Raw genomic sequence first — 14,943 nt, 5'->3', positions numbered from 1 at the left:
ATTTGTACTGATAAATAAATAAAGGGAGACTATCAGTACAAATACAACAGTTTAGGGACAGTTTAGGTCTGATTGGACCACCCCGTGGCAAACATATCGGTGGTGGTCTCAGAGCATCAAGACCACACGTCCGTACTGTTGCAACGTTGGTTCCTCCTCCTAAATCTGATTTTTTTTTGAACCAGAGCATTACTCCCTCTCTCTCTGTCTCTCTCCCCTCCCTCTCACTCTCTTTCTCTCTCTCTCAAATTTTTAAAACTGCTCATCTATCTCACAGAGGGGTACAAGAGGGGAAAATAATGTATTCAGTATCAAGTAATTTAAACTGCTTTTCAGAACATGCATATTGTAGTCCAAATTCATAATAATGTAGCATACAAAACATCCTGTATTGATTTTGGTGGATAAATAAATGATTGCTCAGTTTATGTGAAAATTGAATTATGTTTATGTTTACATGTAAATTGCTCCTGCTAATCACTAAGAATCTAGAATATTTAAATAATGTATTTCAGATATGTATAATATGAATACTAACAAATTGCATTGATTTTCAGAGTACAATCAATCTCATTAGGACAAGGACAAGGACCTATTGCTGAAAGAATGATTAAGGATGCACTGAGAACAGGAAATTGGGTATTTCTTCAGAATTGCCATTTAGCTGTTTCATGGATGTTAGCAATGGAAGAGCTGATAAAAACATTTACAGAGCCAGGTAAGTATTTTAAAATTATTTTTCTTTCTTAGGAATGCTTCATCTGAAAGAAATCAGAGTTGATTCAGAATTTAAACTACAGGGTCATGTTGGAGGTTGGGGGTAGATTGTAACATTTAAAAGAAAGATTGATGAAAGGTTGGTAATCTCCTTCTGAATATTTCAGTCCTATAATTTAATAGCTTCCAATGTTTCTATGGATATTTTACTTTTCTACTGCAGTTCTTGATATTGAAACATTCCTGACAGAAGGTTTTACATGCCTCTTATTTTTAATTGTTGTTCACTTTTTCCACAAACATTATCTCAGTTATCCTTGCAATAACCTCATGAAATGGAACCTGATTATTATTCCCGTATTGCTAAACATTTGCTGAAAAAATAGGTTGGCTGTAGACTCTTGGCAATAGAAGACAAGATTTGAATCATGGAATTTTGGTCCTTGCTTCATTTTCTGTTGAATAAACTAACACAATAGGCAATTATATATACTCATATCCAGAAAAAGAATGGTATGATGCTGCCTTGAGCACTTATAGTAAAGTTGGAAAAGAAATCTAACAAATAAATAAAAATTTGAAATAATCACTAGGAAAATTTTAAATTATATGGAAAGGAATATGAGGGAGAGGATGAGAATCCTCACTCCTTTTTGCAGCAAAAGTTTGTTTTCCCCCAATCTTTTTTATGTCAATAGATTTGTCATGTTGAGTTTAACCTTTAACCTCTATCTTAACACAGTCTTGATTTCTTTGTGTTCTAACTGAAATAAACCAAGTTGTATCTCTTTGGGCCTATGATAAAAATGTTCACCCATGTACAGGTAGTCCTTGACTTAAAACCAGTCAGCTAGCGACCATTACAAATTACAATGGACACCCCCAAAAGGTACTTATGACCCAATATCTCTGTGCCACCACCATCTATAATTACATGATTGCATTTTGGATGCTTGGCAACCGACACACACATCTACATCGTTGTAGCAACCCAGAGCTACATGATTGCCATTTACCATATTTTTCCCAGAAACTGGCATTTACTTCCAGTTTCAGGGAAAAAATCTTGCATGACTCAGTTATAACTTAAGAACTACCTGTATTCTGGATGAAAATGTATGCTTTGTTGCTTTGCCACTTTTCAGAATTACATACAGAAACAGGTCGTATTCAGCACAAAAAAATTAGAATTATTAGTTTCTTCCCAAGTTTAATTTCTATTTAATAGAATCTGCTGAAAAGTGAGGAATAGAAATTGGTGAGCAATGATCATAATAGTTTAAAATGCCTTTTGTTTTGGGAACTGACCTGTTGACCAATTTTTCCTTCACAGCTAGAAAGCTCAGATTTTTTATGAATTCAGCATTCCAAAAAGGAATGTGAAGGAAGAAAGATCTTTAATTATCTTCTATCTCTCTCAAATCTTTTATGAAAGGATTTGTATACCAGCTGAAAGAGGGAATTTAGGTATGGGAATGTGAACCTTTGGCTCTTGCAAATCTCACATTTTCCCAATATTTTAAAAAAATAGCCCCAAAACCTGGTCAGAGTTCACCGAAATTGTAACATTCCCCCTCTGCTCTGACATTGGAGTAGTCTCAGAGACCAGGGAATGAAATATAAGGCATCTTATGGTTCCTGGTTTCACTATATTAAAAATGTCTTGTTTTATCATACGTATTATTAACAATTCTATATTTTTCAGGTGCCACTATCCATGAAAGCTTTCGACTCTATTTGAGTTCCATGCCATGTACTACTTTCCCTGTCACTGTCCTTCAGAATTCTGTCAAGGTAGGGCTGGTTTTAAAAAAAATTAAAATGGAAAATACAATTGCAAAGTAAATTATTTTCAGCATACAGAACAAATTGAATTCACTGCAGCTGCAATTATCTGAAATTACAGATTTCTGAAATTGCTTCCTTTTAGAAAATGAGCAGCCTAAAAAAAAGAGTATTGAAAAATACCCAAAACACCCTAACTGTTGGGACTTCCTTTGTTCCACATAATTGTTTTTAGGTAACAAAATAACATCAACATCCAAAAGAGATTCTGTAGGAATTTATAACCCAAATAATGATGAAACATTCCACAGTGAGTGGAAGAGAGGGCCTAAAGGGGCCTGATGAAGTGGAAGAATTTATATAAATGCAATTACATTATTTAATTTGTATTAAATTTTCATTTCAGTTGGTGAAGACTAGGGAAGTTTTATTTTAAAAAAAGATTATGTTCTGCAATATTCAAAGCAGATATACATCAGAAAGAGGCACAAAGCAAGCCACTGGAAGCATTATCTTTTTTGTTTTAATTTTTTCCTTTACCCATTTTCCCTTGATAGCTGTTTCTCTGACTTGGATTCTCAAATTGGTTAGTGTCCATCAAGTTAAAATCTAGTCAACAAAAGAGTTGCTGCTCAAATCTATTAAAAATAGTCCCAAGATTTCTGTATAATTGATTGCTTTTGCACATGCAGTGGTTGTTTTATTATGTTTTACATACAAAAATCATTTCCATGAATAAAATGTTTAGACTCATCCAAGGCTGCAGTGCATCAAATCTGATTAAAAAAAGATTAAGTTGTGATGGAAATAATTCATGCCCTCTTCAGATTCAATAACTGCATGGTTATTCCATGAACATTGTTGTTTCCATACTGTCAGGTGCCATGGGTTTAATTACGAACTGCTTTATGAACTATGAAGTGCCATTTTCTAAAAAGGGTGAAGATTGCTCCTGATGCCACTATTACCTGTCCTGAGGGCAAAGCCTACTAATGAATGAAGTTTTTATCTGCATGGTCCAAAAAGGTTTCTCAGCAATGTAATATAAGACTGGATGCCTTAACAGAATACAACCCTCGGTTTTGGGTTGGTATTGATAGATGGCAGCTCTATCTGTAATAAGGCCCTATCATTGCATAGCACAGTGATGTATGAATGAACAGATATGGCAGGTATAATGTTATCAAAAACCTGGTTAGAGGTGTAAAAACGATAAAATTTTGTTTTGTGTTTGGGATTTATCAGCAGGTGTGTGTGTGTGTGTGTGTGTGTGTGTGTGTGTGTTATTTGTCTTTTGACAGGAGACCATGTCAACATTGACAGGAGACCATGTCAATAATGAATTGTGCGCCTTCTCGTGGACCGAGGAGGAGCTTCCAGGAGGATGGCGGTCAGCCTCTGAGCTCCGTGTCTTTTCGGGGCTCTTTTTGACCGGGCTGGGTGCTGCTGGTCCTTAGACGAACTGGAGGACCACGAACCTACCCAGGGTCTACCCTGGCGTATTTTAGGACCTTAATGGTCCCCCAGGGTGACCGGACGGCACAGGAGAGTGGAAGAAGCAAATCGGTGCTTTTTGAAAACCAGTAGTGAGCCGGGAAATGGCGGTCGGCGTGCGAGCATGTCGGCTTATTCCGGGAGACTGCGGGCGTCGGCGGCTGCTGGAGCTGGTGTTTTGGCGGTTACGATCAGCTTGGTCGGCGTTTGCGGGCGTTTGCAAGCCACGGTAGCTTCGACAGCCTGAGGTGAGACCAGCGACGCCCTGAGCGCCCTGAGCAGCTAGCGACAGGGATACGATGGCGTCCTCACTTGAGAGAAGGCGAAGGGAGGCGGGGGTGGCAGAGGCGGCCTGGAAGATCATCGGGGGCTCCAAACATCAGTCCCCGACCCGCTGGGAGCCCCGAGCCTACCAGAAGCCCAGTGGAGGTCTTGGGAGGTCTGAGCTGGGCGTGAGACATTGTAACACTGAAACATGGAAACATTGTAACATCTGAGTCGCCTGAGTTGCTGGAAGGCGCCGGAGGCCGGCAGAAGGTGTGGATTGAATAACTGTAGCCGCCTGAAATGTGGATTGAATAACAGAGGCCGCCTGAAATGTGGATTGAATAACAGAGGCCGCCTGAAATGGCGCTTAGGCGACGCTGGGGCTTGAAAGGCTCACGGGGAGCCGCCGACACCACCTCCCTCCCAGTATGGATGATCAGCCTGTCTCTGTACAAACTTTGAGGACGACTTAACCCTTTACCATCTGGGGCATGAAAGGACTATGGGGAGCTGCTGAGCCCCCCCCCCCGCCTGCTATGGACTATCTGCTCACTCTCTTATGGCTTTTAAGATCTGCCTAACCCCCTACTATTAAGAACTGTAGATTATAGGCTCCACTTATTTTTTAACCACTTCTACCTATTTCTCTACCCATCTCTCTCATCTCTTTCATCTTGTAATCTTGGTTGCCGTTCTGTTATGATTTTTAACGGGCAGATTTATTTAACACCTTTGGCACCCAGTAACCATCTTTAGCCCGATGTATTTATGTATCTATTATTTACCATTTATTATGTATACGAGGTCTGACCTTATTTTGATGCGGGAGTCCCCCCTCTCGCAGCTATGCCCTCCTGCCCTCTCAAGGGCCCACCTCGAGGACAGGTTCATTAACCCAGAGAGGTGGAGGAAGCGCACACTGAGGGGTTTTTTAATTAATTGTTTTTTAAAAGTTGTAAGGGGTTCCAGGGGTGGGGGGGGAAGTCAGGAGGGATGGGAGAGCCAGGCACTTAGGTGGGGTCGAGGGGGGAGGGAGCGGAGTGGGGGAGGAGAGGGAAGATAGCATTCCTGTGCAGGGCTCCTTGATACCAACGGTCGTGGGGAGGGGCAGGTGCGAGGACAGATCAAGAACGCGTAGTCGGTTGGGAGACCGGGGTTTTTGGTCATTCCCGGTCGTTCGTACCAACCCCTGCAGACTAGGTGGTCAGGTTCTACAGACCCAAGGCCTGAGACTGATGTTATGCAACGCGAGGTCCGTTGTCAATAAGGCCCCCCTCATCCACGATCTAATTTTGGAGGGGGTGCCGGACCTCGCAGGAATAACCGAGACCTGGTTGGGCCACGAGGGTGGTTTACCCCTCGTGGAAATGTGCCCGCCAGGTTATCGAGCATTTCACCAGCCTCGGGCCCAGGGAAGGGGCGGTGGGGTAGCAGTGATTATCCGGGAAGACTTAGAGCCGAGAGAGTTCACTGTGCCACAGACATCCGGGTGTGAGTCCCTTGTCGTGAGATGGGGCCCAGGGAGGCAGTTGGGCCTGCTGATAGTATACCTGGCTCCTCGCTATACATCAGCGGCCCTGCCTGAACTCCTCGAGCTGATCTCATCGGTGGCGGTTGAGACCCCCAAACTGTTAGTGATGGGGGATTTTAATCTGCCGTCGATGGGAGAAGCGTCTGAGGGGGTTCGGGAGTTCATGGCTTCCATGACAGCCATGGACCTGACCCAGTTAATTCAGGGCCCTACTCACGAGGGAGGCCACACGCTGGACCTTGTCTTTGTCTCTGGCCAATGGACGAGTGATCTGGGAATAGGGGATCTAGCTATTATTCCCCTGTCATGGTCGGATCACTCACTTCTCCGGCTTGACTTCCCTGGTGCTACCCCCCACCGCGAGGAGGCGGAACCGGAAGGCATTAGATGGTTCCGCCCCAAGCGCCTGATGGAACCAGATAGGTTCCAGACGGAGCTTGGGCCACCTCCTGTGGATCTGACCCGCCCTCGAGTAGAGGACCTGGTAGACGCATGGAACAGTGCGACTACCGGGGCCCTAGACCGGGTGGCGCCTTTGCGGCCTCTCCTGCGGCGACGAACCACCCTGGCCCCTTGGTTTACTGAGGAGCTAAGGGTGATGAAACGCCACAAGAGACGCCTAGAGAGTCGTTGGAGATCCTCCCGTTCCGAATTTGACCGAGCACAGGCACGAGCCTATTTGAGGACGTACCTTGTGGCACTAAGAGCGGCCAAACGTCAATATTGTGCCGCTCTTATTGCGTCCGCAGATAACCACCCTGCCGCCCTGTTTCGGGTGACTCGCTCCCTCTTGTTTGAGAGACCGCGGGAAGCCCCTTTACAGGGCAGAGCAGAGGAGTTTGGGAAATATCTACAGGACAAAGTCGCTCAAATCCGGATGGGATGGGCCCCTTTCAGTGGTCCAGTAGAGACGCCCGTGGCGAGTCTTGAGGGACCGCTTTGGGAGGAGTTTGACTCGGTTGCCATCGAGGATTTGGACAGGTTGCGTGGACGTCTGTGACCCACCACATGTTTATTGGACCCGTGTCCCTCCTGGCTTGTACTGGCATCCTGGGAGGTTACGCGCGACTGGCTCCTGGGCCTAGTGAACGCCTCGTTGGGTGAGGGATCTCTACCGGCCGCCTTGAAAGAGGCGGTGGTGAGGCCCCTGCTCAAGAAGCCTTCCCTGGACCCAACGGACCTAGCCAATTATCGTCCTGTCTCCAACCTTCCTTTTTTAGCGAAGGTTGTAGAGAATGTGGTGGTACAGCAGTTCCCACGTCACCTGGAGGAAAATGATTATCTAGACCCGCGCCAGTCCGGCTTCCGACCCGGGCACAGCACGGAGACGGCCTTGGTCGCATTGGTTGATGATCTCTGGAGGGCCAGAGATAGGGGTTGTTCCTCTATCCTGGTCCTACTAGATCTCTCGGCGGCGTTCGATACCATCGACCATGGTATCCTGTTGCACCGGCTAGAGGGGCTGGGAGTCAGGGGCACCGTTTTACGGTGGTTTGGCTCCTACCTCTCTGACCGGATGCAACGTGTGTTGGCAGGGGAGCAGAGTTCGACCCGGAGGTCACTCACATGTGGAGTGCCACAGGGATCGGTGCTCTCGCCTCTCCTGTTCAACACATACATGAAACCGCTGGGCGAGATCATCCGTGGCTTTGGGGTGGGATATCATCTGTATGCTGATGATACTCAGCTATACATTTCCACCCCGAACCACCCCAATGAGGCCGTCGAAATGATGTCCCGGTGTTTGGAGGCCGTACGGGTCTGGATGGATGGCAACCGACTAAAACTCAACCCTTCCAAGACGGAGTGGCTGTGGCTTCCGGCCCCCCGGTTCAACCAGGTGCTTCCATCTCTGGCCATTGGGGGCGTGCAACTAGCCCCCATGGAACAGGTGCGCAATTTGGGCGTCCTCCTAGATGCCCGGCTGTCCATGGATGACCATGTAACAGCCGTGGCTAGGGGGGCGTTCCATCAGGTCCGCCTGATGCGCCAATTGCGCCCCTTATTGGACCGGGGTGCCCTACGCACAGTCACCCATGCGCTAGTGACGTCTCGCCTGGACTACTGCAATGCTCTCTACATGGGGCTTCCCTTGAGATGCACTCGGAGACTACAGTTGGTCCAGAACGCGGCCGCGCGGGTGATTATGGGGAGGTCTAGATACTCCCCTGTAACACCTCTCCTGCGCGAGCTGCACTGGCTTCCTGTGGTCTACCGAGTGCGTTTCAAGGTTTTGATTATGATCTTTAAAGCGCTTCATGGCATAGGACCTAGTTACATGCAGGATCGCATCCTGCCCCACACATCCCTACGACCAATTCGCTCACACAGAGAGGGACTTCTCCGGGTGCCGTCCGCCAAACAGTGTCGGGGGGCGACATCCAGGAGCAGAGCCTTCTCTGTGATGGGCCCAGCCCTGTGGAATGACCTCCCCCGTGACATCAGGATTATTTCCGATCTCCGCTCCTTCCGTGTACAGTTGAAGACCCACCTCTTTCAATCATCCGGCCTGGCTCAACCGTAATCTTTTCATATTCCTCCTGACTGTCTTTTTAAAATTTTAAATTTTTATTGTATATTGGGTTTTTTATTAGACGGGGCATGTTAATGGTTTTAATTTGTCTTAATGTTTTAATCTATTACCTCCTCCGTGCATGTATGTCCTTGTATATATGTATGTTTATATATGTCTTAATGTACGCCGCCCCGAGTCCTGCCCGGAAAGGGAGCGGCTAATAAATCCAAATTTATTATTATTATTATTATATGGTGCTTGAATGTATAATCTTTCTTTGAGACTATACTGTAAAAACAAGCTAGAGCTTTCATTAGTGTGTGATCCAGCCTGCTGGCCATCCTACATGTCATTGCCAGAAAGGTGGTGCCAGGCTGGTTCCTTGTAATGCTGTGGACTTGAACTTTTGTTGCCATTGGAACAAAAGGTATGCAATCTAAAAATGGAGCACAGAGCTCAACGTCATTTGCTATAGTCAGTTCGCTGTCAGGTGAAGCTGCACATTAATGCCATCAACCAACTCTGCAAAGGCAGTAGACAAATTAGGATGGCCTGATCTTGGCAGCTGATAGATCTGAATGCTTTCTTGGCACCATCTATCAGTGCCTAGCACCTGATATCCTATTGGAATGGGGAGACAGACAGTTGTGTGGAACATGATTGCTTTTGAGCATCCTTGCTTTGGTTACAGATCCCTGAGTATTTTTTAATTTATTACAAAGAAATCCCAGAAATCAAGGAAGTGAAGAGATGCCTACAGGGCTCGTTTAAAAGACAACAAATAAAAAAATATAAATGACAAATACAAGACCATGTTTAATTACTTATTTGTTTGTTTGTTTGTCTATTACATTTACTTGCCACCCATCTTGTATCAGAACGATTCTGGGTGTCTTACAGCATTAAAATACTAAAATCCTAACAGATAGATATTTCTAAAATAATAAAAATAGAAGCCACAATAAAAATAAAACTTTAGTTATTAGATGGGAAGAAAGAGAACAAGATGCATGAAGGGGAGGTGGGATTGCCTCTTAATTCATCAAGCAGCTCCAGTGTGATGTGGTTGGGGTCCCAAGTCATCTGGCAGAGCCAGGTCTTTAGGCTCTTGTGTAAGGTCAGAAGAGTGGGGGCCAATCTCACCTTAGGAGGTAAAATGTTTCTAAGTGCAAGAGCCATGGCAGAGAAGACCTTCTCATGGACCTTGCCAGCCAGAATTGCTTGAACGCAGCATGCCTCTGCCAGTGGAGGTGCGGTGGGCCAGTCCCAGTGGGGTGAGACGGTTCCTTGATAAATTCCATATTTTTAGACTTAGTCAATGACTGTAATACACTTTGGTATGCCATAAAAAGTAAATACTTTCATACTTAGTATTAAAATTAAACTGATTTTTTAAAACATCCTGCTTTGGCAATCAGTCATTTGAAATACAGGCTACATGTTCTTCTGCCTGTTCCATAAACCAAGTCAAAATGCCAATATTTATTTCCCAATCATTGGAAACAAAGCTAATTTGTAGGTTATTTTATCTATGCCGGAGATGGGCACTCTTTTTTGTTCTGAGGAACCATCACTCAATCCTCACAGTATGGGGAGGCATCAGCAGATCTTCTGAGGATGAAAAGTTTGAGGATTTTAAAAGACTGAGAATGTGAGCACTTCACTTCCCAGAAGTGTTAAATTCTCATTACCATTCATATTTCACTGTTCAGTACAACAGTAGCACCTCTGAAATTTGGAATACATTCTCCGATCCTGTTCTAGAGTATAGATCACTTCAGATCACCCTTTCAGAAGGGAAGAAATGTTTCTTTTCCTCTTCATTGGCCACAATGAATATCGGTGTGAATAATCATTTAGCCTTCTCCAAAAATATGGAAAATCTCTGCCCTGGAAATGATTGTAACTTCCATTAAAACTTCCACTTCCACTGATTGTAGTAATTGTATCTCTGTTTAAAATGCTTTCTATCCATAAAACAGACTTATATCAGACAGGTATCTCAAATGGTGCAGGTAGTCCTCGACTTACAAGAGTTAATTTTGTGACCATTAGTTACAATGGCATTGAAAAATGTGACATGACCATTTTTTACAGTTACAACATTTGCAGCATCCCCATGATCAGATGCTTGGCAACTGGTTCATATTAATGACCGTTGCTATGTCCCAAAATCATGTGATCCCTTTTGCAACCTTCTAACAAGCAAAGTCAACTGGGGAAGCCAGATTCACTTAACAACTGGGTTGCTAACTTATCAACTGCAACAATTTACTTAACAAATGGGGCAAAACTCATTTAACAAATGTCTCACTTAAAAACAGAAATTTTGGGCTTAATTGTGGTCATAAGTCGAGAACTACCTGTATTTGAAAACAATAAAAAATAACTTTATTGTATGAGTTCTAACTACAATTGCTCCATATTTATCATTTATGTAAGCAGATTCATTTTTTTCTCTGCCTTACATATCCTTACTTTCTGAAGGTAGCTTTTCATTTCTATATGCAACTTTGGATAAGTAATCGGATATTGACATGGTTAAAAGCTGACAGTTTTCCTCTGACTACAAAATGCCATTTGCATACAGATAGCTACTAATTCATGCATTAACTTGACAACACAGTGCACAACTGGAAAACCTAGTCCTGTAGCTGTGCAAATGAATAAATTCAATGAGGCATGATGTGTGTGAATTACCGCTGCTTCATAGCTATTTCATTTTATATAATTTTATAGAAGCATCATAGGAATACTATCTGGAAGTTGTTAACAGATATATTTTAAAATCAATTTGATACGTATGTATACATTTATTTTTCCATTCAGGTAACAAATGAACCCCCTAAAGGTCTACGGGCAAACATCAGAAGAGCCTTCACAGAAATGACTCCCACATTTTTTGAGGAAAATATCTTGGGCAAAATCTGGAGAAAAATAATTTTTGGTATTTGCTTTTTTCATGCAATTGTTCAGGTATCTCCTATTCTAAGAATATATTAAATAATAATTAATAGTGATCATCCGTGTATGTTGTAGTGATGATTTTTTTAATAGGCATATTAATATCAAGGAGGTGCAAAACTTACAGTTCTACTCCTGGAGCATTCTTCAAAATGTTCCTTTTATTCTCTCTGAAAACACATTGACTCAGTCAGCCTGGAAGTGAGTTGACTGTTTCTTGAAATAAATCTTCAAGGACTGTAAGTTATTCGTGGTTTCTGGACACAGTCCTAACCTCTCCAGTTCTGGACTATTAAACCCCACAAACAGATAAATCACCTTCAGAATAGCCAGATTGTTTCAGATTCATCACTCCATTCTGAGGAATGGGTCACACAGGTAATTAATACTTGTATATTAGCTCCAAACAGCAGTGTTCATGAAGCCTACTCTATTCATTTTATTTTTTACATCCAAGTTTTATTCATAATCTTTCTGCAAAACTCAGAAGTTCAGGTAACATTCCTCTGAGTTTGTGTTGCATGTAACCTTCATCATAATTTTAAAATCAGCCTGCAAATTATCAGTTCAGACCACTGGTGAAAGCAAACTGCACTTTCACTGCAGCACCCAGCTTGGAAAAGAGAGGAAATAGTATCAAGTGCTTTCTTTTATTGACGCACAAATTGTTTTTATATGATATCAGAGGCAGAAGAAGCAAAAGCCTTAAAGGTGTGGGTGGGCAGACTCAATACAGAGTTGCTTCCCAATATCTTCCTTATGCCTTAATGTTTCTGTAGTTGTGGTAACAATCTTTTTTCCTTGGGAAAGTGGCTTTGAGGCAAAGGTGATTTGCTTGCCTTGACTATTGCCTTCTTATTTACTTCATAAGATTATCATTGTATCAAACTTCCAGTAAAATCTTAGTCAACCTAAAAATGTTAAAGAAAACTTAAGATATCAAGTATCTATTGGAGTGGAAGATTTGCATTCCTGTTGTTGCATTTAGAAACATTTCCATTTAATTTCATCCAATCCAATTTATTGCTGTAAAAGAAAGGATAAATATTTATGTAACAATTCGTTCATCTCAGCTGAAATTTCTTCTCCATTCCATTTTGCTTCAAATTCTCAGCTGTTTGTGACAAAACTAAGCATAAAGAATATTGGAAAACACCAAAAGGAGAATCCAAGTTTCTCCTAGTAAAATATAATATTTATAATATCTGCAGATTGTTAATATTGTGCAATGAAATATTATAGACTTTTATGGAATAGAAATCCAGGTCTATTCAGAAGCTTTATTTGTATTGAGTTACTGCTGATATTTAATGAAGGGACATATTTTGAATTCTAAATACAAATATTGATGAAATACTGATTAGAGTGAATTCAGATATACCTGTTTCTCTGATCTTACCCACTGATTATAAAATGAAAATAACTATGCCTAATTCTTGAAGTAGAATCCTTTCTCTCCTCCTTAAGATTAGAAGAGAAAAATGGTGTATAATTCCTGATCTCAACTTGGGTATGATCCATGCACTGGAAATGAGCCAGCCAGTGTTGAATATAAGTATACGGGCTGATTGAACTTGCATGGGGGAGATCTGGATTTACATCTGCTGTGCAATCATAGTGTGTCTTGAATCAGCAATTGTCTTTTAGTCATAAGAGTTGTTTCAAAGAAGAGGTCTCATCCACATAGGCTGGACTTTAAAGGAAAAAGTTAGTTGTTAATTTGTCCTTGGCCTTGGTGATTATATGGACAATTGCCTGCCATCTTGACCTGCATCTGTGCATAGCTCTCCCAAAGACATATGAGTAATTTGAGTCATCTCCCTATCTTACATATTGTTTTCCCATTCTGCTCCACTCAGTCTTGCCAAGCATATTAATTTATGTAGTTCACTATTTGCTCACGAATCATGCATAATTATTTGAGTTTTTCCTTAATGATCAATAGAGTAACCAGCCTTTATATGTCCAGGACTGATTTCTAACATCCAGCTTTCACCTCCATATGTTTCCACAAAAGGACCCAATTTTAACCATTCTAACTTTAAGTGTTGGAAAAGACATTTCTAATTTGTCATTTCATTTCTCCCCAGATTAATCTCCTCTTCACTTTTGCAGCACATGATCTTACATGCTCTTGTGCCCAGGAACATCAGTCTATCTACTGATTTCTTTTCTTTACTCTGGACTGTTAAATTCTTGTTTTTGACATTAATATTTGAATATTTAGCCAAGATTTTTCACTACGCATTTTCAATTTCATAATTAACTTTTTCACATTCTGTTTTTTAATTTTATTTCATCTAATAATTCTTAGTTGTTTGAAGACCACTTTTGATTCCAAGTATCATCCCTTCTAATCCTGTCGTTCATTGAATATATTTTTTGAATTAGTTAAACACATCAGGTACAAAATGCATCCTTAGCTCATTTTCTTCTCTTTTCTGAACTGGTGTTTCTTCAAATTCAGTTCCTACAGTAGCTTCACGTTCATTGTAAACATTGCTTATAAATAATTACCAGTAGTTTCATTGCTTATTCTGGTATATGCCTGTTTATTTGGCATTTTTGTGTCCATGTTTGGTTCTCTAGTTTTTGTAAGATTTTAAGCAACCCTGTTTATGTGAGGAGTGCTTCAGAAATTTGCTTATTATTGAATTAATTATTGTATCTATTTCCAATCTCTATGCCGTATTTTCTTGTTCCATGTTAGTTGGTGTAAAGCTCTTAATTTTAAGTGTTTCTTCTAAAGCTTAAATAGTTCAATTCTATGCCTTGTACTTTTCTATTTGACAGCTAAGTCTATTGTCTACTGTACCTCATTCTCTAGTGGAATCAGTCCTTGAATATACGTCCTCTCTATAAATGTTTCTATCATTCAATAATCCCATTTGTAAAGGGTTTTAGAATAGTCTTTCCATCTTCCTTTAACCTCATTTGTCTCTGTTAGATTTCTTCTATGATTGAGTATTTCTCCTTTGCTGTAAATTTTCTGGTGCTACCACTCATTTTAAAAATACCTCTCATTTTTCTTGTAATTTTCAAAACATTGTTGACATTCTTGATTGAGATATCTTTTTTGTCCTTGCGTATTTAACACTAAAAATCTGTGTTCAGACATGACACTTTTTTCTTCTTGTCCAGGCTTTCATCCTCTGACTTTTTTGTCAAACACCATAGCTCATCCTCCAGGCCACTTGGATCATTTCCTCTTTGAAAGTTGAAGAATGATCTTTTCTGCTTTAGTTTTCAGTGTTTATTTGTTTGTTTATTTATTTATTTGAATTGCTCCTCAAGTTGTCCTATGTTAAACATGCTGAATTTGTTCCTTACATTGAACTTGAATTCTGAGCATCTTGATTGAACATTGCTGCCATGTTACTTTCTTTGATTTTGCTATTTGACATCAATACTTAATAGATTTAATAGTTCCACAATTTGCATCTGGAAGTAGTCTTGCAGACTGGATTATTCTTTCTCCATCTATTTCCTATGATGTAGTCAAATTGATTCTGCTGTCCTGCATCTCAGTGTTTTCAACAGGGCACTAATATTTTACGCTGAAACAATTAAGCCTCTGGGCATCAAAACTCACTGCATCAGAGATGCAGCTTCAGCCTTAGAAATAAGATTGTAATCTATTCCTTTCTCCAAGTGGTACACTAGAAAACTA

The 14,943-nt window shown here is 41.4% G+C and overlaps 1 protein-coding gene across 1 annotated transcript in view; it reads left to right on the top strand.

The window, feature by feature from the left end:
- Positions 1-14,943, top strand: part of DNAH6 (dynein axonemal heavy chain 6) — a 206,828-nt gene that overhangs the window by 160,453 nt on the left and 31,432 nt on the right. Inside the window, exons 65-67 of the mRNA XM_081944223.1 lie at positions 558-718; positions 2,423-2,511; positions 11,139-11,285. Coding sequence (XP_081800349.1) covers positions 558-718; positions 2,423-2,511; positions 11,139-11,285 — 397 coding nt within the window. The remainder of the gene's footprint in view (positions 1-557; positions 719-2,422; positions 2,512-11,138; positions 11,286-14,943) is intronic.

The sequence above is a fragment of the Natrix helvetica genome, assembly GCF_964273705.1.
Source record: "Natrix helvetica genome assembly, chromosome: 2".
NCBI lineage: Eukaryota > Metazoa > Chordata > Lepidosauria > Squamata > Natricidae > Natrix > Natrix helvetica.
This window is presented reverse-complemented; position numbering and strand designations above follow the sequence as displayed.